This window comes from Callithrix jacchus, chromosome 1, assembly GCF_049354715.1.
Source record: "Callithrix jacchus isolate 240 chromosome 1, calJac240_pri, whole genome shotgun sequence".
In the NCBI taxonomy this organism is placed as follows: Eukaryota; Metazoa; Chordata; class Mammalia; order Primates; family Cebidae; genus Callithrix; species Callithrix jacchus.
Genome location: NC_133502.1, coordinates 88,815,168 through 88,837,912, shown reverse-complemented (window position 1 = coordinate 88,837,912; position 22,745 = coordinate 88,815,168). Strand labels below are relative to the sequence as shown.

The 22,745-nt window shown below is 46.8% G+C and overlaps 2 protein-coding genes, 1 long non-coding RNA gene and 2 pseudogenes across 17 annotated transcripts in view; 3 read left to right on the top strand and 2 right to left on the bottom strand.

Moving 5' to 3' along the window:
• Positions 1 to 1,172, top strand: part of LOC100405729 (HAUS augmin-like complex subunit 6) — a 50,104-nt pseudogene extending 48,932 nt beyond the window's left edge. The window contains exon 18 of the transcript XR_013532825.1: positions 650 to 1,172. The product of XR_013532825.1 is annotated as an HAUS augmin-like complex subunit 6 (transcript). The remainder of the gene's footprint in view (positions 1 to 649) is intronic.
• On the bottom strand, positions 1,073 to 16,215 carry LOC144581716 (uncharacterized). The gene is made up of 2 exons (XR_013532826.1): positions 16,020 to 16,215; positions 1,073 to 3,647 (listed from the first exon to the last, which is right to left on the bottom strand). It is a non-coding gene; the product is annotated as an uncharacterized LOC144581716 (long non-coding RNA).
• LOC118145546 (ras-related GTP-binding protein A-like) lies at positions 3,657 to 8,640 on the bottom strand (annotated as a pseudogene).
• A 164-nt stretch (positions 16,216 to 16,379) lies between the features above and the next one.
• The window catches only part of LOC144581707 (uncharacterized), a 30,999-nt gene continuing 24,633 nt past the window's right edge, over positions 16,380 to 22,745 (top strand). For all 14 annotated transcript variants that reach the window (XR_013532823.1, XR_013532804.1, XR_013532820.1 and 11 more), the window contains exons 1-2: positions 16,380 to 16,670; positions 18,190 to 18,296. Coding sequence is in view for 2 of the 14 variants with exons in the window: in XM_078366253.1 (XP_078222379.1) it covers positions 16,653 to 16,670; positions 18,190 to 18,296 (125 nt within the window). In the remaining 12 variants the exon portion in view is untranslated. The remainder of the gene's footprint in view (positions 16,671 to 18,189; positions 18,297 to 22,745) is intronic.
• Positions 19,958 to 20,562, top strand: LOC100399497 (thymosin beta-4). Its single transcript, XM_035263504.3, has one exon. It carries the CDS (start codon positions 20,003 to 20,005, stop codon positions 20,135 to 20,137), a length of 135 nt encoding a protein of 44 aa, XP_035119395.2. The 5' UTR covers positions 19,958 to 20,002; the 3' UTR covers positions 20,138 to 20,562.

The following is a 22,745-nucleotide window of genomic DNA, read 5'->3' as shown; positions in this document are numbered from 1 at the left end:
GTAAGGAAAGTATGTTTGGATTTTTTTTTTTTTTTGTACGTGTATGAGATTGAAATGTGAAGTATTTGGAAAGCAAATGTCAAGGAATGGGAAGTCATTTTGATTTCTTGAGTAATCTTGTAAGCATTAAGCATAAATGATAATGTACTAGTGTAATTCTTATAACTTAAGTCAGTTACTATAAGGATGAGTACTTTTGTATGTTCACTAAGTGGTTAATAGCCATTGAATATACTAATCTTTTACTGTTTCTTTGTGGAACATTCTGGCTAACCAGAAAAAGTGAGAAAAGTAGTGCCTTGGGAGGTGTAGTGAAGATGACAAATTTTAAGACTGGAAAAGCTCTAAACAGGCTTCATGATTATTGAAGTGGAATGATCCCAAGTAGTGATGTTTAGTAGAATAAAGTGCATTTGATTATTAAGTGAAGACTGGGGTGGAATGATTTAAAAAAAGGAAAAAGATGGAAGAAGATGAGTAGACACTTGCAAGGAACACTGTCAAACTATAAATCCATCCAGCGGGTTGTATAACATTTATGTTTAGTCTAATTTAGACTTCGATAATTTAATCCTAGTTTAATATTTTAACAAAAAATATAAATTAAAGTTTTCATTAGTCTGTTTTATTGTTGTTGGGTTTTTTTGAGGTACCCCATGTTGGAGGAGAGGAACAAGGAACAATCATCAAAATTCCTCAGTCCCTACAGAATAGCCTCACAATAACTTGAGAAAACGGGACTTGGAGTTAAATACTTTGTCACGCTGGTACAGTCTCCTACCTCATTCCTTCAGATGCCCTGCCCGGAGAAAGACTTGTGTCTAGCATCTAAGTGAACACATACTGTCATCCTCTGTAAACCAGGAGGAATGGATCAGGCACTGGAAGGGTGATCTTACCTACCGTGCCCTTCGTAGACCCCATCTCACAACCATCAAAATCTTGTCCACTAGCCCCCAAGGAACTGGCAAGGAGAGAAGGTGGAGGGGAAATTTATGGAAGTATGTGGCTTAACAGTCATCTTTCTTCACTTATCTTGGGCTACCTGTCTCTATGTTGTTTGTCCCGTCCCAGTGTGAAGACTCATCTTTTTGTGAGAAAAGACAAAAGAAAGCACGTGTAACTGCCTTCTTTGTAATGGAAAAGGAGGAATAAAAAGCTTCATGAACTAAGTTGCTGTCTTTTATTAATACAACAAATCAGGTACTCTGCTGGTCTATGGGGAAACTATTCTTTAGTTTGCTTTAAGAAAACTTAGGATCTGAAAATCTTAGCATGTAAGGCTGTCTTATCAGCATCTGCAGAAGTGCGATGGCCATTGCTAGACACTTAATATGCATTATTTCACTTAATTATATTTTTAAATATGCTTCCCTGGTAATTCTTAAGCTCAACAAAGAGTGAGAACTGCTGCTAGGAAATAGAAATTCACATTTAACCCTGTGGTACTTTTAAGAAGCAGGTACATAGTTGCATATATGCTTCGGTAGAGATTGTTAACCATCAATAGGGAAGCTCAATTTTGCCAGTCAAGTCTGAGAAGCCCTTAATTACTGAGAATCAAAAGAGCGGAATGTCTGTGGACATTTTAAATTTGTTTTAAAAAAATGTTAAGTGAGTTATACCTGATAGGCTGAAAGTTTTTGACATTCTTTCCTGTTCTTCCTGTGCCAGTACCATAAACAAAAATTATCTCACATTTATCACTTTCTTCTCCTAAACCACTGTGATTGCAGCTTTTTGCCTTCAGCCTTTTCCCTATCCAGTATCTCCTGCATAGTTGCCTTGTGATCTTAAGGAACTGTTTTGACTGGGTCACTTCCTTGCCTGAAATTCCATTAATGGTTCATTGTTAATTCTAGAATTGAGTTCAAATTTAAAGACATGTAAGATCCCTATAATGGATTTTGTCTATTCCCCCTTCCACTGTAATCTCCCATTTTTTTACTGAACTGCTTCAATGAACTTGGGTCTTAAGAAACCTTGACTTACAAGTCTCCTGAGGCAGGAATACCTTGCCTTCCTCTCCTAGCTTACCACAATTACAACTCTGTTTTGAGTCTCAGAACAAATCTGACTTCCACTTTCAAGTCTTAATCTATGCTTTTTATATCCATGTGCCTACTCCTCCTCTGAAATCTATGATTTGTCTTTTTATTCATTTAATATTCCACTACTTTTATATTTTTTTTATGGTTGCATGTGGTCTCTCTAGTTACAGCAGTGCATACATAAATACATATACACCTATGTAAATGCGTGTCAGGTGTATGCATTCACACACATACATATACCCCAAGGGCCATGTGTCATCTTTAGCAATATTTAAGTATTGGAATTGTTTTGTTTGCCTCCTATATCATGGAATAAAAGGTAAAGAGGGCTAAGTTATTGCTGTAAGTGTATTTTTCATTACATTAACATTAGACATATAGAATGTATTTTGTTTTATTCACTATTTGTAAGATACAAAGGTGTATAAACTGACTTCTACATCAGCTTGAAAACCTAAGATAATGCTAAAATGTTTTAGTTATTTTAAATGTTTAAAGAGGCCGGGCGCAGTGGCTCACTCCTGTAATCCCAGCACTTTGGGAGGCCGAGGCGGGTGGATCATGAGGTCAAGAGATCGAGACTATTGTGGTCAACATGGTGAAACCCCGTCTCTACTAAAAATACAAAAAATTAGCTGGGCATGGTGGCGCATGCCTGTAATCCCAGCTACTCAGGAGGCTGAGGCAGGAGAATTGCCTGAACCCAGGAGGCGGAGGTTGCGATGAGCTGAGATTGTGTCATTGCACTCCAGCCTGGGTAACAAGAGCGAAACTCCGTCTCAAATAAATAAATAATAAATAAATGTTTAAAGAGGGAAGTGTATAATATTGCTAAACATGAAAAATGTTATCAAGTAGAATAAAAAATAGTTGAAGTTAACATTTGGGGGAAATTTAACTGAAAAAAAAATACAAGTATTTTGAAACCTTTTCTTTACTGTAAGTCTCTTGACTTTGAAGTCAAATTTATCTAAAGGAAAAACAGGAATTCTGGAGACCTGTATAAAAGCTATTATTTTCCTACTCTTGAGTGTACTAAAGTTAAAATACATTGAATGATGTTTTCCTCAATGTACGAAGTATTGAAGTAAATGTTTCTTTTGTGCTATGTTGCAGATACATAGTTACTCTAGAAGTGACTTTTTCCTTAGGCACTGTGAATAGCAAGTCTGCATCCTATGTTTAAAATATTTGAGAATCCTCTATAGGATTCTTAGTAAATGTTTTAAATACTGTTGTTTTCAATAAATATATTATCTGGCTCTGGAATTTCCTATGTACTATCAAAAAGAACTATGTCCCTGCAAAGTGTAGGATGATGACATATAAAGGTATATTAATAACCTCATCTACAAAATAAATTTGAGAGGTTCAGTGATTCAGGTAAACATACTTTGTTACTGCTATTTTAATTACTAGATTTACTGTACATAGTATTTTAAAATGACTTTTAAAAGTATATCTATAGCATCAGTTTTCTCATCTGGAGTCTTTATACTAATTTACTGCCAATGACCCTAATTAAGTAATATTTATAAATTAATACCTGAATAGCTTCTTCTTCTTCATGAGTGGTGTCATCCACGTCTGCTGCTAGAAAGGGTTTAATAAATATTAAAGAATTTTATAAAGCCTTAGAAATTCTAAAGCCCTATCTCTTACATTTATTGCCTATACAAAGATAGCACCTAGGGTGTAAAATGAGAGGCTTAGAGTTGATCACAGGTCTCTTGGCTCTAAAGTACTTAGATTTCTTTTCTGTCTATAAGGCAGCTATTGCTGGAACTGGAATGGGACCTTTAGATATGTTTTCCGATTTTACTACACCACATTGCCAATCCAAATTAGGAACCTCAGAATCCTTCCTCAAAAGTAGGTGATCTAAGAATCTGGTTCAGTATTATCCAATTTCCAGATAAATACAAATGGGAACGTGATCTTGCCCCATATAAGTGAAATTCTTCCTTGAGGGAGGTTGCTTGCTTAGCTTCCTGGGTTTCGGCTTACTCTTTGTAAATTTGGAATTATATGAAGGAATAATGTATATCTAAAAAGCTGGGACCCATCACCAGTGCTGGTCTGTGCATGCAAGTTATAAGAACAAAAAAAAAATGGCCAGGTGAGGTGGCTCACGCCTGTAATTCCAGCACTTTGGTAGGCCAACGCTGGCAGATCACTTGAGGTCAGTAGTTTGAGACCAGCCTGGCCAGCATGGTGAATCCCCGTCTCTACTAAAAATACAAAAATTAGTTGGGCATGTAGTCCCAGCTACTTGGGAGGCTGAGGCAAGAGAATGGCTTGAACCTGGGAGGCAAAGGTTGCCGTTAGCCTAGATCATGCCATTGCCTGGGCAACAGAGGGAGACTCCATCTCAAATAAATAAAAAGCTAGGACTCTTAGGTTAACTTTTCAGTGGAAGTAATGGGGTGTAATGATTAGGAGAGTCAGTAGTCAGATTGCCTGGGTTTAGCTGTATGACCTTAATAAGGTCATAGCAGTTTGCTTATCTGTTAAAATAGAAAGTAACCTACCACATAGATTGTGAGGATTCAGTAAGATAAATGCACACGTGCTTAAGAACACCTGACATTGCTGGGCACAGTGGCTCACACCTGTAATCCCAGCACTTTGGGAGGCTGAGGTGGGCAGATCACCTGAGGCTGGGGGTTGGAAACCAGCCTGACCAAAATGGAGAAATCCCATCTCTACTGAAAATACAAAATTAGCTGAGCATGTTGGCAAAACACCTGACATTTTGTAAGGGATTAAATATTCAAATAAGTTTCACATCAGTAATTTGGGGAAGAATGGCTCAGTAGGTGGTAATGGTAGTTAACACATAGACTGAGTATGCCCTAGGCACCATTCCTAAATAATTTTCATGTTGAATTTAATCCTTTTAACAATCCTATCAAGTGTTTTTTGTTGTTTTTGAGATAGGCTCTTGCATTGTCAACCAAACTGGAGGGCAATGATACAATTATGCCTCAATGCAGCCTCTCCCTCCTGGACTCAAGCAATCCTCTTTCCTCAGCCTCCCAAGTAGCTAAGACTGTAGGCAAGCACCACTATGCCCAGCTAATAAAAAAAATTTTTTTTTTGTGGAGACAGGGTCTCACTATCTTGCCCAGGCTGGTCTTGAACTCCTGGTCTCAGGTGATCCTCCCAACTCAGCTTCCCAAAGTGCTGGAATTACAGGCGGGAGCCACCATGCCTGGCTATGAAGTAGTATTCTGAGCCATATTTCACAAATAAGGATAAAAGTGTAGTGAAATTAAGTATTCTGCCCATGTTCAGAGAGCTAGTAAGTGAAGGGACCAGAATACTGACTCAGGTAGTCTAGCTTGAGTACACAGCATAAGTACTTCTACAGCTGTTACCAAACATCACTAAAGTGCTGAGGGCTAAACTCACAAAATCAAATATGCCACTTAATCAGTACTTGTGGGCAGTCAGAATCTTTAGATTTACATATTAAGCACTTTAAAGTTATTTCAAATAAGACCATGTTTTAAATTGCTAACATGTTTATTCATGAATGAAGCCAAGAAGAATTTATAAATGCATTTTAATACCTTGCTGATAAAATAGTAACATTCCATCTTTGCAATCTGATATGGAATACAGGAAGACACTGGTAAAGGCTTTGATGTGCATATCTATTATAACCAGGCAATCAGAACACACACGAACCACCGACTTAGTGTTACACCATACCATCTTCTCAGAAGGGCCAGCTTCAAGCTCTACTGGGTAGCTGAGTAAGTAGCGTCCAAGGTTTAAAGACTGGAGAGCAGGGGAGAAAGATGAAAGGAGAAAGCAGCACACACTTCAAAGCCCACTTTTAAGCACACAACATTATGAATATTTAAAAAGGATGCAAACAAAAAAGGCAACTCAGCATTTTCAGAAACAGCATTTGGGACTATTCAACGCATGAGGAGACTCTGCTTGGTGCCATCCACTCTCTCCAGCTTCTCAAAGTGTTTCCTGGCATTGAGAATGTTGATCAGGGTGGCCGCAGAAGGGATCGACGGATCTGACATGACCACCATCACGTACGTGTTTGAGCTGAAGATGTCGATGAAAGCTGCGAAGTTGGAATTCCTAACTTCCATGCTCTGAAAGGAAGCGGCCAATTTACTGCAAACTCAGCTTGAACTGCTTGATGAAGTTGCTGATCTCAAACTGGTGGACGTCGCGCTGCTCTTTGCACTGGTAGCGAGAAATAACCAAGAACGTAGCTCTTATGAACAGCAGAACTTCATCGGCCTCGATGATTTGAGCAAAATTCCGGAGGTTCATCTCCAGCTGCTGAACGTTGGGAATCAGCTGGTAGACGATGCTGGACCAGGCTTTGTAGAGCATCTCATCCCAGATGGACGTTGGAAAACAAGCACACTCCAGCGGGCGAGACAGACGCCTCAGGTCTTCCTCTCGCTCTTTAAAAATCAGGTCACGCTGATCCTCCTGAACCAGATCCATTTTGTGCACCAGGTAGAAGATTTTGGCGTCAGGAGAGTTCTGGAGGATGGCCTCCAGACATGACTGGTAATAATGCATATCCTTCCAGTTCACGGCTCTCCACTTCAAACACGTAAATCAAAACCTCTACGTTACGGAAGATGTTGTCTCGCTGGCTGGTGAAGTAATTTTCCATGAAGGTGTCCTGACCGCCACAGTCCCACAGGTTCAGCACCAGGTTCCTCAGGAATCGGACGTGGGAGTGCTCCACGTCAATGGTGGCCCCCAGGCGCCATTGCACTCCAGCCTGGGTAAACAAGAGCGAAACTCCGTCTCAGAAAACCGGGGGCTGTCTCACGCCTGTAATCCCACCACTTTGGGAGGCCGAAGCGAGTGGATAACGACGTCCAGAGATGGAGAGCATCCTGGTCAACATGGTGAAACCCCGTCTCTACTAAAAATACAAAAAATTAGCTGGGCATAGTGGCGGGTACCTGTAATCCCAGCTGCTCAGGAGGCTGAGGCAGGAGAATTGCCCGAACCCAGGAGGCGGAGGTTGGGGTAAGCCGAGATCGCGCCATTGCACACTCCAGCCTGGGTAAACGAGCGAAACTCCGTCTCTAAAAGAAAAAAAAAAAAAAAAGCTGAGCACGGTGGCTCACGCTTTGGGAGGCTAAGGCAGGCGGGTCATGAGATCAAGAGATCGAGACCATCCTGGCCAACATGGTGAAACCCCGTGTCTATTAAAAATACAAAAATTAGCCAGGCGTGGTGGGCTCAGCTACTCGGGAGGATGAGGTGGAAGAACTGCTTGAACCCAGGAGGCGGAGGTTGCAGTGAGCTGAAATTGTGCCACCGCACTCCAACCTGGCAACAGAGCAAGACTCCATCTCAAAAAAAAAAAAAAAAAGAAAGAAAAAGAAAACTAAAGACCAGCGAAACAATTTCTGTCGGACCCCACAGACAGTGAGTAAGTTAGGATTTTCGTCTTAAGTCTATGACTCCAGAACCAGTTCTATACTACCTAGCTATATTGTCTTGATTTTGATTTTCTGATTGGGCCTCAAAGTCCAGAATTACAGTGGCTTTGCTTATACAATCTTTTTCTTTCTTTCTTTCTTTTTCTTTTCTTTCTTTCTTTTCTTTCTTTTCTTTCTTTTCTTTCTTTTCTTTCTTTTCTTTCTTTCTTTCTTTCTTTCTTTCTTTCTTTCTTTCTTTTTCTTTCTTTCTTCTTTCTTTCTTCTTTTTTTAAGACAGAGTGTTGCTCTGTCACCCAGGCTAGAGTGCAGTGGTTCAATCCTGGCTCACTGAAAACTCCACTTCCCAGGTTCAAGTGATTCTCCTGCCTCAGTCTCCCAAGTAGCTGGGATTACTGGCGTCTGCCATCATGCCTGGCTAAATTTCGTAGTTTTAGTTGAGATGGGGTTTCACCATGTTGGTCAGGCTGGTTTCGAACTCCTGACCTCAGGTGATCCACCTTCCTCAGCCTCCCAAGGTGCTGGGAATTAAAGGTGTGAGCCACTGTGCCTGGCCTGCTTATAGAATCTTTAAAAATAAGCCAGGCGCGGTGGCTCACACCTGTTATCCCAGCACTTTCGGAGGCTGAGGTGGGTGGATCACGAGGTCAAGAGATCGAGACCATCCTGGTCAACATGGTGAAACCCTGTCTCTACTAAAAATACAAAAAATTTGCTGAGATGTCACCATTGCACTCCAGCCCGGGAGACAAAAGCGAAACGCCATTTTTTGGGTTTTTTTTTTTTGTATTTCTGAGACGGAGTCTCCCCAGTCACCCAGGCTGAAGTGCAATGGTGCAATCTGCTCACTGCAACCTCTGTCTTCGAGTTCAAGCAATTTTCCTGCCTCAGCCTGCCAAGTAGCTAGGATTACAGGCCTGAGCCACCACGCCCGGCTGATTTATTGTATCTTCAGTAGAGACGGGGGTTTCACCATGCTGGCCAGGCTGGTCTTGAATTCCTGACCTCGTGATCCGCCCACCTGGGCCTCTCAAAGTGCTGGGATTACAGGCGGGACCCACCGCGCCTGGGCTGGTCAAGGAGCACCTCCACTCACTTTCCGCAGCAGGACTCCTCCGAGCAAACCCCAGCGGAACCTCTTCCATGTCTGCCAGGTGCAGCGGTGGCTCTCGCCTGTAATCCCAGAACTTTGGGAGGCAGAGGTTGGTGGATCACTTGAGGCCAGTCTGACCAACATGCCGAAAACCGATCTCCACTTAAAAAAAAAAATTAGCTGGGCATGGTGGTGCATGCCTGTAATCACAGCTACTGACGAGGCTGAGGTAAGAGAATCACTTGAACCAGGGAGGCGGAGGTTGCAGTGAGCTGAGATGTCACCGTTGCACTCCAGCCTGGGCGACAAAAGCAAAACGCCATTTTTTGTTTGTTTGTTTGTTTTTTCTGAGACGGAGTCTCCCCCGTCACCCAGGCTGGAGTGCAATGGTGCAATCTGCTCACTGCAACCTGTATCTTCGAGTTCAAGCAATTCTCCTGCCTCAGCCTGCCAAGTAGCTGGGATTACAGGCCTGAGCCACCAGGCCGGGCTGATTTATTGTATCTTCAGTAAAGACGGGGGATTCACCATGCTGGCCAGGCTGATCTTGAATTCCTGACCTCGTGATCCGCCCGCCTCGGCCTCTCAAAGTGCTGGGATTACAGGCGGGACCCACGGCGCCTGGGTTTTTCCGCCATCTTTTTTTTTTTTTTTGAGAAGGAGTTTCGCTCTTGTTGCCCAGGCTGGCGTGCAATGGCGCGATCTCGGCTCACCGGAACCTCCGCCTCCTGGGTTCAGGCAATTCTCCTGCCTCAGCCTCCTGAGTAGCTGGGATTACATGGACGCGCCACCATGCCCAGCTAATTTTTTGTATTTTTAGTAGAAACATGTTGCCCAGGCTGGAGTGCAGTGGCTATCGCAATCCCACTGCTGATGAGCATGGGAATTTTGACCTGCTCCGTTTCCAGCCTGGGTTGGTTCACCCCTCCTGAGGCAACCTGGTGTTCCCCTGCTCCTGGAAGTCACCATATTGATGCCGAACTTGGTGCGGACACCTCATCGGCATTCTGCCTACAGCCCTGAACTCCTGGGCTCAAGCGATCCTCCCACCTCAGCCTCCCGAGTAGATGGGACTACAGGCACGCACCACCACGCCCAGCGAAGAAGCTACATTATGTTTGAAGATCTCCTCCTTAGGGTTTTGTTTTATTTTATTTTTATTTATTATTATTTTTTTGAGACAATTTCGCTCCTGTTACCCAGGCTGGAGTGCAGTGGCGGGATCTCGGCTCACCGCAACCTCCGCCTCCTGGGTTCAGGCAATTCTCCTCCCTCAGCCTCCTGAGTAGCTGGAACCACAGGCACGTGCCACCATGCCCAGCTAATTTTTTGTATTTTCTTTTTTTTAGTAGAGACAGAGTTTCACCATGTTGACCAGGATGGTCTCGATCTCTTGACCTCGTGATCCACCTGCCTGAGCCTCCGGAAGTGCTGGGATTACAGGCGTGAGCCACTGCGCCCCGGCGGTTTTTTGTTTTTTTGAGACAAGATTTTGGTCTGTCACTCAGGCTACAGTGGAGCAATCATAGCTCCTGGGCTCAAGGGATCCTCCTTACTCTGTTCCACCGAAACACTGGGTTTACAGGCATGAACCGCCATACCCAGCTGGGTTTTTGAATTGTTTATTTATTTATTTTTATTATTATTTTTTAAAGATGGGGTTTCTCCACGATGGCCAGGCTGGTCTTGAACTCCTGACCTCAGGTGATCCACCCACCTCGGCCTCCCAAAGTGCTAGGATTACAGGCGTGGGCCACCACGCCCAACCTTTGAATTGTTTTTTTAATTTTTAATTTTAATTTTAACATGTCTATATTTTTTAAGATGGAGTCTTGCTCTGTCACCCAGGCTGGAGTGTAGTGGTGGGATCTCAGCTCACTGCAACTTCTTCCTTCAGGATTAAAGGGATTCTCCTGCATCAACCTCCCAAGTAACTAGGACAACAGGTGCATGCCACCAAACTCAGCTAATTTTTTTGTATTTTTAGTAGAGACGGTATTTCGCTATGTTAGCCAGAATGGTCTCGATCTCTTGACCTCGTGATCCGCCTGCCTCAGCCTGCCAAAGTTCTAGGATTACAGGCACGAGCCACTGCGCCTGGCCTTTTTTTTTTAAATTTATTGTTTTAAAAAAATTGAGAAGGAGTCTTGCTCTGTTGCCAGGCTGGAGTGCAGTGGCACAATCTCGGCTCACTGCAACCTCTGCCTCCTGGCTGGGTTCAAGCGATTCTTCCGCCTCAGCCTCCCGAGTAGCTGGGACCACAGGCTCGTGCCACTGTGCCCAGCTAACTTTTGTATTTTTAGTAGAGATGGGTTTCAACATCTTGGCCAGGCTGGTCCAAACTCCTGACCTCGAGATTCACCTGCCTCGGCCTCCCAAAGTGCTCGGATCATAGGCATGAGCCACCATGCCCCGCCTTGAAAATTTTTTATGTTTCTGATAACAATAATTCTGGGCCGTGAAAGTGGCTCATGCCTGTAATCTCAGCACTTTGGGAGGCCAAGGCGGGTGGATCACAAGATTAAGAGATTGAGACCTTCCTGGCCAATATGGTGAAACCCTATCTCTACTAAAAGTACCAAAATTAGCTGGGCATGGTGGAGCATGCCTATAGTCCCAGCTATTCAGGAGGCTGAGGCTGGAAAACCGCTTGAACCCAGGAGGTAGAGGTTGCAGTGAGCCAAGATCGCACCACTGCACTCCAGCCTGGGGACCGAGCAAGACTCCATCTCAAAAAAATAAAATAAAGTATAACAATAATTCTTTGGACAAGTGTTTTTCTAATTTTATTTTGTTTTATTATTTAACGTTTATTTATTTACTTATTTTTGAGACAAAGTTTGTCTCCCAAGTTGGAGGGCAGTGGCACAATCCCAGCTCACTGCAACCTCCACCTCTAGGGCTCAAGGGGTTTTTCTGCCTCAGCCTCCTGAGTATCTGGGATCACAGATGCACACCCCTACACCCCGCTAATTGTATTTTTAGGTGAGCCAGGGTTTCACCATGTTGGCCATGCTGATCTTGAACTGCTGACCTCAAGTGATCCTCTCGTTTTGGCTTCCAAAGTGCTGAGATTACAGGTGTAAACCACTGTACCCAGTCCTTAACTTTTATTTTAAATTCAGGGGTACATGTGTAGGATGTGCCGGTTTGTTACATAGGTAAATGAGTGTCACAGGGCCCTGTTGTACAGATTGCTTAGGTATTAAGCCTAGTATCCATTCATAAATTTTGTTGATTCTACCCCTCCTCCCACCCTCCCTCCTTTTCTCATTTTATGGATTAGAAAACTAAAGACCAGCCGGGCGCGGCGACTCATGCCTGTAATCCCAGCACTTTGGGAGGCTGAGGCAGGCGGGTCACAAGGTCAAGAGATCCAGACCATCCTGGTCAACATGGTGAAACCCTGTCTCTACTAAAAATACAAAAAATTCACCCGGCCTAGTGGCGCGTGCCTGTAATTCCAGCTGCTCAGGAGGCTGAGACAGGAGAATTGCCTGAACCCAGTAGGCAGAAGTCGCGGTGAACCGAGATCGCGCCATTGCACTCCAGCCTGGGTAAACAAGAGCAAAACTCCGTCTCAAAAAAAAAAAAAAAAAAAAAAAAAAAAAAAAGCCAGGCGCGGTGGCTCACACCTGTAATTCCAGCACTTTGCGAGGCCGAGGCGGGTGGATCACGAGATCCAGAATTGGGAGACCATCCTGGTCAACATGGTGAAACCCCGTCTCTACTAAAAATACAAAAACTTAGCTGGGCATAGTGGCACGTGCCTGTAATCCCAGCTGCTCAGGAGGCTGAGGCAGGAGAATTGCCTGAATCCAGGAGGTGGGAGTTGCCATGAGCCCAGATCGCGCCATTGCACTCCAGCCTGGGTAAACAAGAGCGAAACTCCTTCTCTAGGGAAAAAAAAAAAGTGTGGCGCAGTGGCTCACGCCTGTAATCCCAGCACTTTGGGTGGCCAAAGCGGGTGGATCACGAGGTTAAGAGATCGAGATCGGCTGGGCGCGGTGGCTCAAGCCTGTAATCCCAGCACTTTGGGAGGCCGAGACGGGTGGATCAGGAGGTCCAGAGATCGAGACCATTCTGGTCAACATGGTGAAACCCCGTCTCTACTAAAAATACAAAAAATTAGCTGGGCATGGTGGCGCGTGCCTGTAAGTCCAGCTACTCGGGAGGCTGAGGCAGGAGAATTGCCTGAACCAGGAGGCGCAGGTTGCGGTGAGCCGAGATCACGCCATTGCACTCCAGCCTGGGTAACAAGAGCGAAACTCCGTCTCAAAAAAAAAAAAAAAAAAAAAAAAAGAGAGATCGAGACCATCCTGGTGAACATGGTAAACCCCGTCTCTACCAAAAATACAAAGAATTAGCTGGGCATAGTGGCGCGTGCCTGTAATCCCAGCTACTCAGGAGGCTGAGGCAGGAGAATTGCCTGAACCCAGGAGGCGGAGGTTGCGGTGAACCGAGATCGCGCCATTGCACTCCAGCTTGGGTAAACCGGAGAAAAACTCCATCTCTGAAAGAAGGAAAAAACAAAAAAATAAGCCAGACGCGGTGGCTCAAGCCTGTAATCCCAGCACTTTGGGAGGCCGAGACGGGTGGATCACGAGGTTAAGAGATCTAGACTATCCTGGTCAACATGATGAAACCCCGTCTCTACTAAAAATACAAAATATTAGCTGGGCATAGTGGCGCCTGCCTGTGATCCCAGCTACTCAGGAGGCTGAGGCAGGAGAATTGCCTGAACCCAGGAGGCAGAGGTTGGGGTGAGCCAAGATCACACCATTGCACTCCAGCCTGGGTAAACAAGAGTTAAACTCCGTCTGCAAAGAAAAACCCGGGCGCAGTGGCTCATGCAGAAAATTATAACAGAAAGATAGAGTATATGTAAATATGAATTTTATATGTACTGATTTGTAGAATGACCATTATAAGTGGTATGAAGTGAAATAAGCAATTTGTTTATAAGTATGGAGTATGATACCATTTCAGTAAAAATTCACAAAATCATGCTTGTACGTGCCTGGGGATATATTAATATGTGCTCATATATATGTATGCTATATATATGTGTGTATGCTGATATATGTATGTGGAAGCAATATGTTTGGGATGAAACACACCCTTTCAATAACATGAACTACCTCAGGGAGTAGTATAGATGACAGAGACAATGGGGGAAGAGGAGCAATGTTACTTTAAAAAAAAATCTTTGGGGCCGGGCGCGGTGGCTCAAGCCTGTAATCCCAGCACTTTTGGAGGCCGAGGCTGGTGGATCACGAGGTCAAGAGATCGAGACCATCCTGGTCAACATGGTGAAACCACCGTCTCTACTAAAAAAAAATACAAAAAATTAGCTGGGCATGGTGGCGCGTGCCTCAGGAGGCTGAGGCAGGAGAATTGCCTGAACCCAGGAGGCGGAGGTTGTGGTGAGCCGAGATCCCGCCATTGCACTCCAGCCTGGGTAACAAGAGCGAAACTCCGTCTCAAAACAAAAACAAAAAACTTTGTTTCATATTACTGGTTAAAAGAGGCCTATAAAATTATGTTTTAAATTTTAAATAAATAAGATACTTTAGCAACCTCTGTATGGATGGAAAATTTTAAATACACATGAAAATATTGATTGCATATACCTTTTGAAGTTATACTGATAGGTATTTATCCTACATATTTACATATACAGACACGACATTCATTGCAATATTGTTTTTAAGTTGAGATGTTAGAAACATCCTAGCTATTTAATTATAGGGGAATGGCTAAATAAGTTTGGCTCATTCAAAGGATACCATGGAAGAGCAAGGCTTTGCATCATATTTAGATATGAAACTGCTAGAAGCACCTTTATTTTGTATAGCCTCTAAGAAAAAGTTTAATGAAAAAGTCTAAATGAAATATTCTGATTAGTAACAGAATCTATACTATAAGATGGTCTATTTCTGATCAGAAAGGTGGAAAGTTCATCTACAGCTTAAGTGGATAAATTCAATTTTCTATAACATTCATATCTGGTAGATGAAACAATCAGGTATGAACGATTTCCTTAAGAAACATGCTTTACAAGTTTTATGGCCATTACATTCTTTAAAGTTAAGGGTTACATTCCAGGGAGATTAAATAAAAACTGCAAAGTTAACAGTTGACTTGCCCGAGGAGATACTTGTTTTTCCTCAGTAAACACTGAAGAGAAAAATAATGTAATATAACAGAGCATGCATCTGATAAATACGTAACAGCAACAGGGAGCACACAGACCTTTGCTCTACCTGGCTGGTATCCTTTGTTCATTGTGCTTCTGAGGTCACCAGAAGGTAAATGTTCATTGCCCTATCTTAAATGAGTAGAATAACAACCAGAATAGTACTTTGAATTCTAAAAGCTCTTGGATCAATAAGATTCTGTCTTTCCAAGGTTTGCATCAAATATCATTGTGACCTATACTATCTTTTTTTAATATTAAGCAAAGCTTAATCAAATTTTAGGTTTAAAATACAAGAGTCAGTCAAAAGATATATTGTTAGGTGGAATAAAATGCAGAATACTATGTTGTTTCATTTGGAGGGGAGGAAAAGAAAAGAGAAAATGCTTAATATAATTATTTTTATTTTTATTACTTCATGTAAGAACTTCTCTATAACCACTGATTTTCTTACTTGCTTTTGGAGCAATGTAGAATTTTAGTCATCACTTCACTGTTAATTTCTTGTTATTAATTCATTGCCATTTTCCCAACTGAAAAACTTCCTTTTAATTTTTTAACTCATTTTGAAACAATTTTAACTTACGAAAGTTACAAAAATAGTAGAGATGTCGATATACCCTTTGTTGTGTTTTCCCAAATGTTAATATCTATCACTCCAATGATCAAAGGCAGGAAACGAACATCAATATGCTACCATTCACAAAACCATAGACCTTATTCAAATTTTGCCAGTTCTTCCACTGAAGACCTATTCTGGGCTAAGATCTAATCCAGGATCCCACATTGCATTCAGTTGTCAATAGGAGTGAACTTAGCATGTTTAAGAAGCTGGAATATTAGGGCGGATGGAGTATAGTGAGCAAGGAGCACAGAGACACAACACAAAGTTGTACAGAACCAGATTGTGTAGGTCACAATAAAAAGTACAGATTTATCCTGAGAGCAGTGAGGAGCCATTGCAGGATCTCAAATAGGAGCCCCACTGCTGCTGGCAGTACCGCTTGGGACAGGCCCCATCCCAGCCCCCAGCAATGGGCAGCACACCCCAGGAAACGGCCCTCAACCCTCTACGTGGGCTGTGGCGCCTCAAATAACCCCCTCTCGAGCCCCCGCAACACCAGCAGTGACACCCTGGATAGTACCTACTGCCCATGGCAGGTCACTCCCAAGTCGTCCCCCATGCCTAAGGCTGTGCGGGCCAAGATGGTGAACCTATCCCGCCATCTTACCTTTCGCTGTAGTCTCCGTCAGTGCCAACAACCGCAACAGAGCCAAGCCAAAACAGCAGACTCTAGCCTCCAGCATGGGCGGTGGGTCGCCAGCTACTCCCACTTCTCCTCAAAGCCAGCTAGGAGCAGGTGGGCCCACGTCTGAAATGGCGAGACTCCCGCTTGCCATCCTTTATACATGGGGTTCCTAGACTACATGTTCGGATTGGATGAGAGCAAACTTCAAGGTCTTCTCTAATTGGGCTTTATTTCTATGGTCTGATTGGCTAACCTAAAACTTGTTCTCATCCAACCCGAAGCTATTCTAGCCAAGCTGAGCTGCGGCCCCTTTAAGAGGGTGTGGTGCTTCAGCCTTGAGGCGAGTGCCTGTCAGCCAGAGTGCCTCTACGAGCCTGCCCGGCCCTCAAGAAGAAGGCGGCAGCAGCGACTGCGGCCCTGGAGAAGTGGGCGGTGGTGGCTGCGGCGGCCCTCAAGAAGTCGGCGGAGGCGGTGGCCCGACCAGCCTGGCCAGCCCACAGGGAAGTCAGCGGTGGCGTCGGAGGCCCCAGCCTGCCCGAGGGAAGTCAGCGTAGGCTGCTGCGAGGTCAGAGTTTATTTGGAGAAGCCGTGGTGGCTTCAACGTGATGGTGGAGGATGAGACAGGTCTCTGCGGTAAGTGGGGCGCAGACTTGTACCCCACCGGGAATCCTCCAGACCTCCCTGTTCCTTCTCTGAGGCTCCCTGCTTTGTCTGGGATGGGTTGGTGGCACTATGGGGTGCAACACTGCCAGCGGCGAGGGATGGGTTCCGGGTGCTGTCAGGTGTTACCTTGCCCCCAGTGGGAGGGGAGGGGGTTGGGTGTGAAATCCACGACATCATTGCCTGTGTCTGGGAGCTGGTTGGGGGCACTATCCAAGGCTGCATCGCCCACATGGGGAGTGGGTTGGGGGCACTGTCTGGGGCTGCAATGCTGGCAGTGGAGGATGCTTTAGCGGGTGCTACAGTGCTGGTGGGGGGAGGGGTGGTGTTAAAGGCGTCATGGGGACTACACTGAGACAGAGGTTGGGGGGCTTGTTGGGAGAGCTACACAGGGTTGGACTGCCTGTGGAGTGGGGTAGAGGGTTGGTGGGGGCACTCTTGGGGCCGGATACACAGCCTGAGTGGTGGGAAGGCAGCAGGTGGGTCAGGTGCTCTCAGGGATCTGCGCTGCCTGGTAAAGAGCGGGTGAGTGTGCTATTCCGGGCTGCGTGGGTTGTGGCAGGGGCGGGTTGGGTGCGCTATCAGGGGCTACCCGAGCTAGCCATGGGGGTACTTCCCAAGGTGGAGAGGGAGTTTGGAGTGCTATCGGTGGCTGCACTGCCCGAGGCAGGGAGTTGGTTGGGGGCGCTATCCAGGGCCGCACTGTTCCCGACGGGGAGTGAGTTAGGGCACTCACTATTCAGGGTTGCAGCACCCACAGTGGGGGGTGGTTTGGGTGCCATATAGGGGCCTGTGGTGGGGGTCTGCTTGGGGACGCTATCTGTGGCTACACTGCCCACCCCAGGGAGCCTGTTGGGGTGCTATCCCGGGCTGTGCTGCCCATGGTAGGGGGGTGGTTTGCGGGTGCCATTGACTGCTGCAGTGTCATAAGGCAGGAGCAGGTTAGGGGCTGCCATGACGTGCTACATTGCCAGTGGTGGGGGATGGGGTGTTGGCGCTATCCTGGGGCTACACTGCTGGTGGCAGTGGGTTAGGAGCTCTGTCGGAAGCTGCACTGCCTGTGGCAGGTGATGGAGGTTTCAGTGACAGTGATGGTCTCTGCGAGAGGAGTGGTCCTCCTCTCCCCGGACTCTAAACAGCCATCTGCTGCTGCATGGTGGGCACACATTTCTGTAGCAGACACCATGGGGCGACAGGGCCCTGTGGGTGGAGGTCTCAGGAATGGGAACCAGCACATGGGTGGGGAGGGCTGGCTGGGGCTGAGTTTCTGCTGCTCCTGCTTCCAGAGCACAGCCTGGGTGGTCCCAGTGGTTCCTATGGAGTGGGAAGCCCAGGCACCATGGTGTCTCCAGTCTCTACTCCCTAGCCAGTTTGCTGTGGTCTTTGGAGGGTGGGTGTGAGTACCTTCACTGAAACTGGCCCATGCCACCCAGAGTGGCCAGCATGACAAGGTGGGGGTCTAATGCTACCATTCTCTTGTGTCCCGTTCTAGGCTTTTCTGGGTTTGCCCGCCCAGCTGCTCCATGCCACGAGAAGGAAGAGCACGGCTCGCCTCGCTGCAGTGGGTGGCAGGGACGGAGACTGCAGAGCGCTGGAGAGGTAGGAGCATGGCTGGTTGCCACCAGGGCAGGGACGGGTGCAGAGGTGGCCACGTGGCAGCCTCTGAGGCGGCCTTGGTCCCTGGGTCCCCTCCCTGCTGTTTATGGCAGGCAGAGCTGGGGTTGCCACTACTTCTGATGTGCCATGTGCAGGTGGCAGCTACAGTTGAGCCGTAGGGTGGCAGTACTGGTTTCTGTTCTTCTGTTCCTTTTTGTCCCTGGTCCAGGGCGCTGGTCGCAGGCTCTGGTTGCCCTATAGCTACTGGGATGGGGCTGTGTACCAGTTCCAGTCCTCCTCCTGCTGCGGGGCCTGATTTAGGCGCCACAGCAGGGTCTGGCCCTTAGGTCCGAGTTGCTGGAGGAAGCAGGCAGGATCAGGGGTTGCCACCATGCTGCTGAATGCCATCTCTAAGTGGCAGGTGCAGCAGAATGCACAGGAGGCTGCAGGGCTGGTCTCAGACAGCCTGGGAGTCGCCCAGGGCACCTCCCCCCACTCTAAGATCCATGCTTCCTTGGCCCAAGCCCAGAGTGTGGGGTCGCGGGCTCTGGGCCCTGCAGCATCCAGGATGAGTCTGAGCGCCAGTTTCCATCACCCTGTAGCTGCGCCGCCGACCGCCTAAATTAGGCACCATGGTGACATCTGGCCCTGGGATTCCTGCTGCTGGTGGGGGAGGACAGGGCCAGGGGTTGCCACTGATACTGACTTGCGCCATTTCCAGGTTGCAGCTGTGGCTGAGCCCATGGCAGATACTTGCGGGCTGCTCCCCGAGGGCATGGGGATCAGGGAGTGTACCACCGTCCCACCCTAGGGTCCACTTTTCCTTAGGCCTGGCCCAGAGCACAGGTTTTCAGGTGCTGGGCACTGTGCAGCCACAGAGTTGTGACTGAGCGACTCCTGCCCTCCCGCACCTGTGGGCTGACTGTGGCAGTATCTGGTCCTGGGTTCCATGCTACTGAGGTCAATGTCCAGGGATGCCACCACTGCTGCCCATGCCATGTGTAGGTTGCTGCGGCAGCTGATCCCAGAGCAGAGGCTGTCAGAGCTGGTCCCAGATAGCCTGAAGGTTGCCTGGTGCACCAGCCAAGGGGTCCATTCTTTCTTGGCCCACACCCAGATTGAGAATTGCAGGCTCTGGGCACTGCACCACTGGCATGGGGAGACAAAGTGGTGGGGGCCTCCCTTACCTGCTCCACACAAAGCCCGGGTTGTCGGGAGTCAGCTCTCTCTCCAGCATGCCCCAGTCTCATCCTTGGTCAGCCCAGAGCACAGAGGCCCACTCAGTCCTGGCTTCATATCTTGTGCCAGGCAGGCACAGAGGCACAGAGCCTCAGCAGCTTTGTCTGTGGCTGGGCTAAACTGGTGCCTGCCTCACCTTGACCATCTGCCCAAGTGGGCACAGCCTCCAGCATTGCTTCCCAGGCAGCACATCTGTTGCCCGTGGGGCACTTACTGCTTGGCCTCCCAAAGTGCTGGGATTACAGGCATAAGCCTCTGCGCCCAGTCTGTGGGAACGGTTTTAAATGTCGGCTGAGAAGAGAAAACATTGAAAAGTGCAGGGAAACAGCATTTCCTGACCGCACACCCCACACCAGGCATGTATCAAAAGCTCCGCTAAGAAAACATATTCAAAGGACAACTCAGTGGTGGCCACTGCGAAGACCAGACTTCGCTCGTTCGTGCGCCTCGCTCCGCTTTTCTCCGCAACCATGTCTGACAAACCCGATATGGCTGAGATCGAGAAATTCGATAAGTCGAAACTGAAGAAGACAGAAACGCAAGAGAAAAATCCACTGCCTTCCAAAGAAACGATTGAACAGGAGAAGCAAGCAGGCGAATCGTAATGAGTCGTGTGCCGCCAATATGCACTGTACATTCCACAAGCATTGCCTTCTTATTTTACTTCTTTTAGCTGTTTAACTTTGTAAGATGCAAAGAGGTTGGATCAAGTTTAAATGACTGTGCTGCCCCTTTCACATCAAAGAACTACTGACAACGAAGGCCGCGCCTGCCCCTCCCATCTGTCTATCTGTCTGGCAGGGAAGGAAAGAACTTGCATGTTGGTGAAGGAAGAAGTGGGGTGGAGGAAGTGGGATGGGACGAATGTGAAATCTAGAGTAAAACCAAGCTGGCCCAAGGTATCCTGCAGGCTGTAATGCAGTTTAATCAGAGTGCCATTTTTTTTGTTCAAATGATTTTAATTATTGGAATGCACAATTTTTTTAATATGCAAATAAAAAGTTTAAAAACTTAAAAAAAAAAAAGAAAACATATTCAGAGAGGTCTGGTAACTTGCCTCAGGTCACACAGCAAGTGAGAGGCAGAGTGGTAGGCAAACCCAGGCCTGCTGGGCTAGTTTCTGCCCCTGTCACGTGGCCCTGGGTCACCTCTCAGGCACAGCAGAAACTCACCTAGGAAGACAAACCTCGAGGGCTGACAATTTCAGAAAGTTGGGAAATGTCTCCTGCAAGGCTGAGACCTTTGACTCCCCTAGGGGAGTGGACTAGGGGAACTGGGCCATGTATGTGAACACCAGGCTGATGACATTTACCAGCTGCCTCCTAACGAAACCCACCCCAGGGCCGTTGTCCCAGCTGCCTCCTCACAACACCCAGCCCAGGGCCTTTGCCCCTGCTGCCTCCTTACCACACCCACCCCAGGGCCTTTGCCCCTGCTGCCTCATCACCGCACCCACCTCAGGGCCTTTGCCCCTGCTGCCTCATCACCGCACCCACCTCAGGGCCTTTGCCCCTGCTGCCTCATCACCGCACCCACCCCAGGGCCTTTGCCCCTGCTGCCTCATCACCGCACCCACCTCAGGGCCTTTGCCCCTGCTGCCTCCTCACTGCACCCACCCCCAGGGCCTTCGCTTCTGCTGCCTCCTCACCGTACCCACCCCAGGCCCTTTGCCCCTGCTGCCTCCTCACCGCACCCACCCCCAGGGCCTTTGCCCCTGCTGCCTCCTCACCGCACCCATCCCAGGGCCTTTGCCTCTGCTGCCTCCTCACCGCACCCACCCCCAGGGCCTTTGCCCCTGCTGCCTCCTCACCACACTCACCCCAGGGCCTTTGCCCCTGCTGCCTCCTCACCACACCCACCCCAGGGCCTTTGCCCCTGCTGCCTCCTCACCACACTCACCCCAGGGACTTTGCCCCTGCTGCCTCCTCACCACACTCACCCCAGGGCCTTTGCCCCTGCTGCCTCCTCACCACACTCACCCCAGGGCCTTTGCCCCTGCTGCCTCCTCACCACACTCACCCCAGTCAAATGGTGTTTCTGGTTCTAGATCCTTGATGAACTGTCACACTGTCTTACATAATGGTTGAACTAAAGTAATATTTTTCTTAAGCTGCTTATTGGTGATATGTACTCTCAAAGCAAAAACAGCCAAGTATGTTATTTTCACAGATGTCAGACTACGCAAGTGTGTTTCCAAAATCTCTGGTTACTTGGATTTCTAACCCTTCCCCTCAACTGTGTAGATGGTATTCTAGTGTTTCCCTGAATTTTCTATCACAGGAAAAGCCAGGGTCAGCCTGATTTTCATTCATTTCTAAGTACTTTTCTCAGATCCCGGAATGGTTTAAAGTTTTCCAGCATTTCAATATATATTCTGCCAGGATATGTCTATGTGAGGATTTCTTTTGATAGAATATGATTTTTTTTTGAAGGTCAAGAAAAAATGTTCTCTTTGTTGTTGTTTTTTTCATTAGTTTGTTGTTCTACTCTATTCTGAACATTTTATTATATTAATCTTGGAGTTTTAAAATTGGGTTTCACAGAGCGCTCATCATCACTTTCATTCTGTTATCCTTTTCCTCTACATTCTTGGAGGACTTCTCCAATGTATTCTTAATATCACTGATTTGATTTTCTTTTCTTTGCAGTATCAGTCTTGCTGATGAATATCTTCATGTGGATATTTAAATGCTTTTTGATTCCTTGCAAATCTTTTTGTTTTTTGTTTTTTTTAATTGTACTTTAGGTTCTGGGTTACATTTGCAGATCATGCAGGATTGTTGCATAGGTACACACATGGGAATGTGGTTCGCTGCCTCCATCCCCCCATCACCCACATATGGCATTTCTTTCCATGTTATCCCTCCCCGACCTCCCCATCCTCCCCCGCTATCCCTCCCGTGGCCCCCGCAACAGACCCCATTGTGTGATGTTCCCCTCCCTGTGTCCATGTGTTCTCATTGTTCAACACCTGCCTGTGAGTGAGAACATGTGGTGTTTGATTTTCTGTTCTTGTGTCAGTTTGCTGAGAATGCTGGTGTCCAGATTCATCCATGTTTCTACAAATGACATGAACTCATTTCTTATGGCTGCATCGTATTCCATGGTGTATATGTGCCACATTTCTTTGTCCAGTCTATCGTTGATGGGCATTTGGTTTGGTTCCAGGTCTTTGCTATTGTAAACAGTGCCGTTATAACCATACATGTGCAT

Excerpts from the sequence above, each read along its gene's own strand:
- LOC100399497 (XM_035263504.3), top strand. The coding sequence starts at position 20,003 with ATGTCTGACAAACCCGATATGGCTGAGATCGAGAAATTCGATAAGTCG.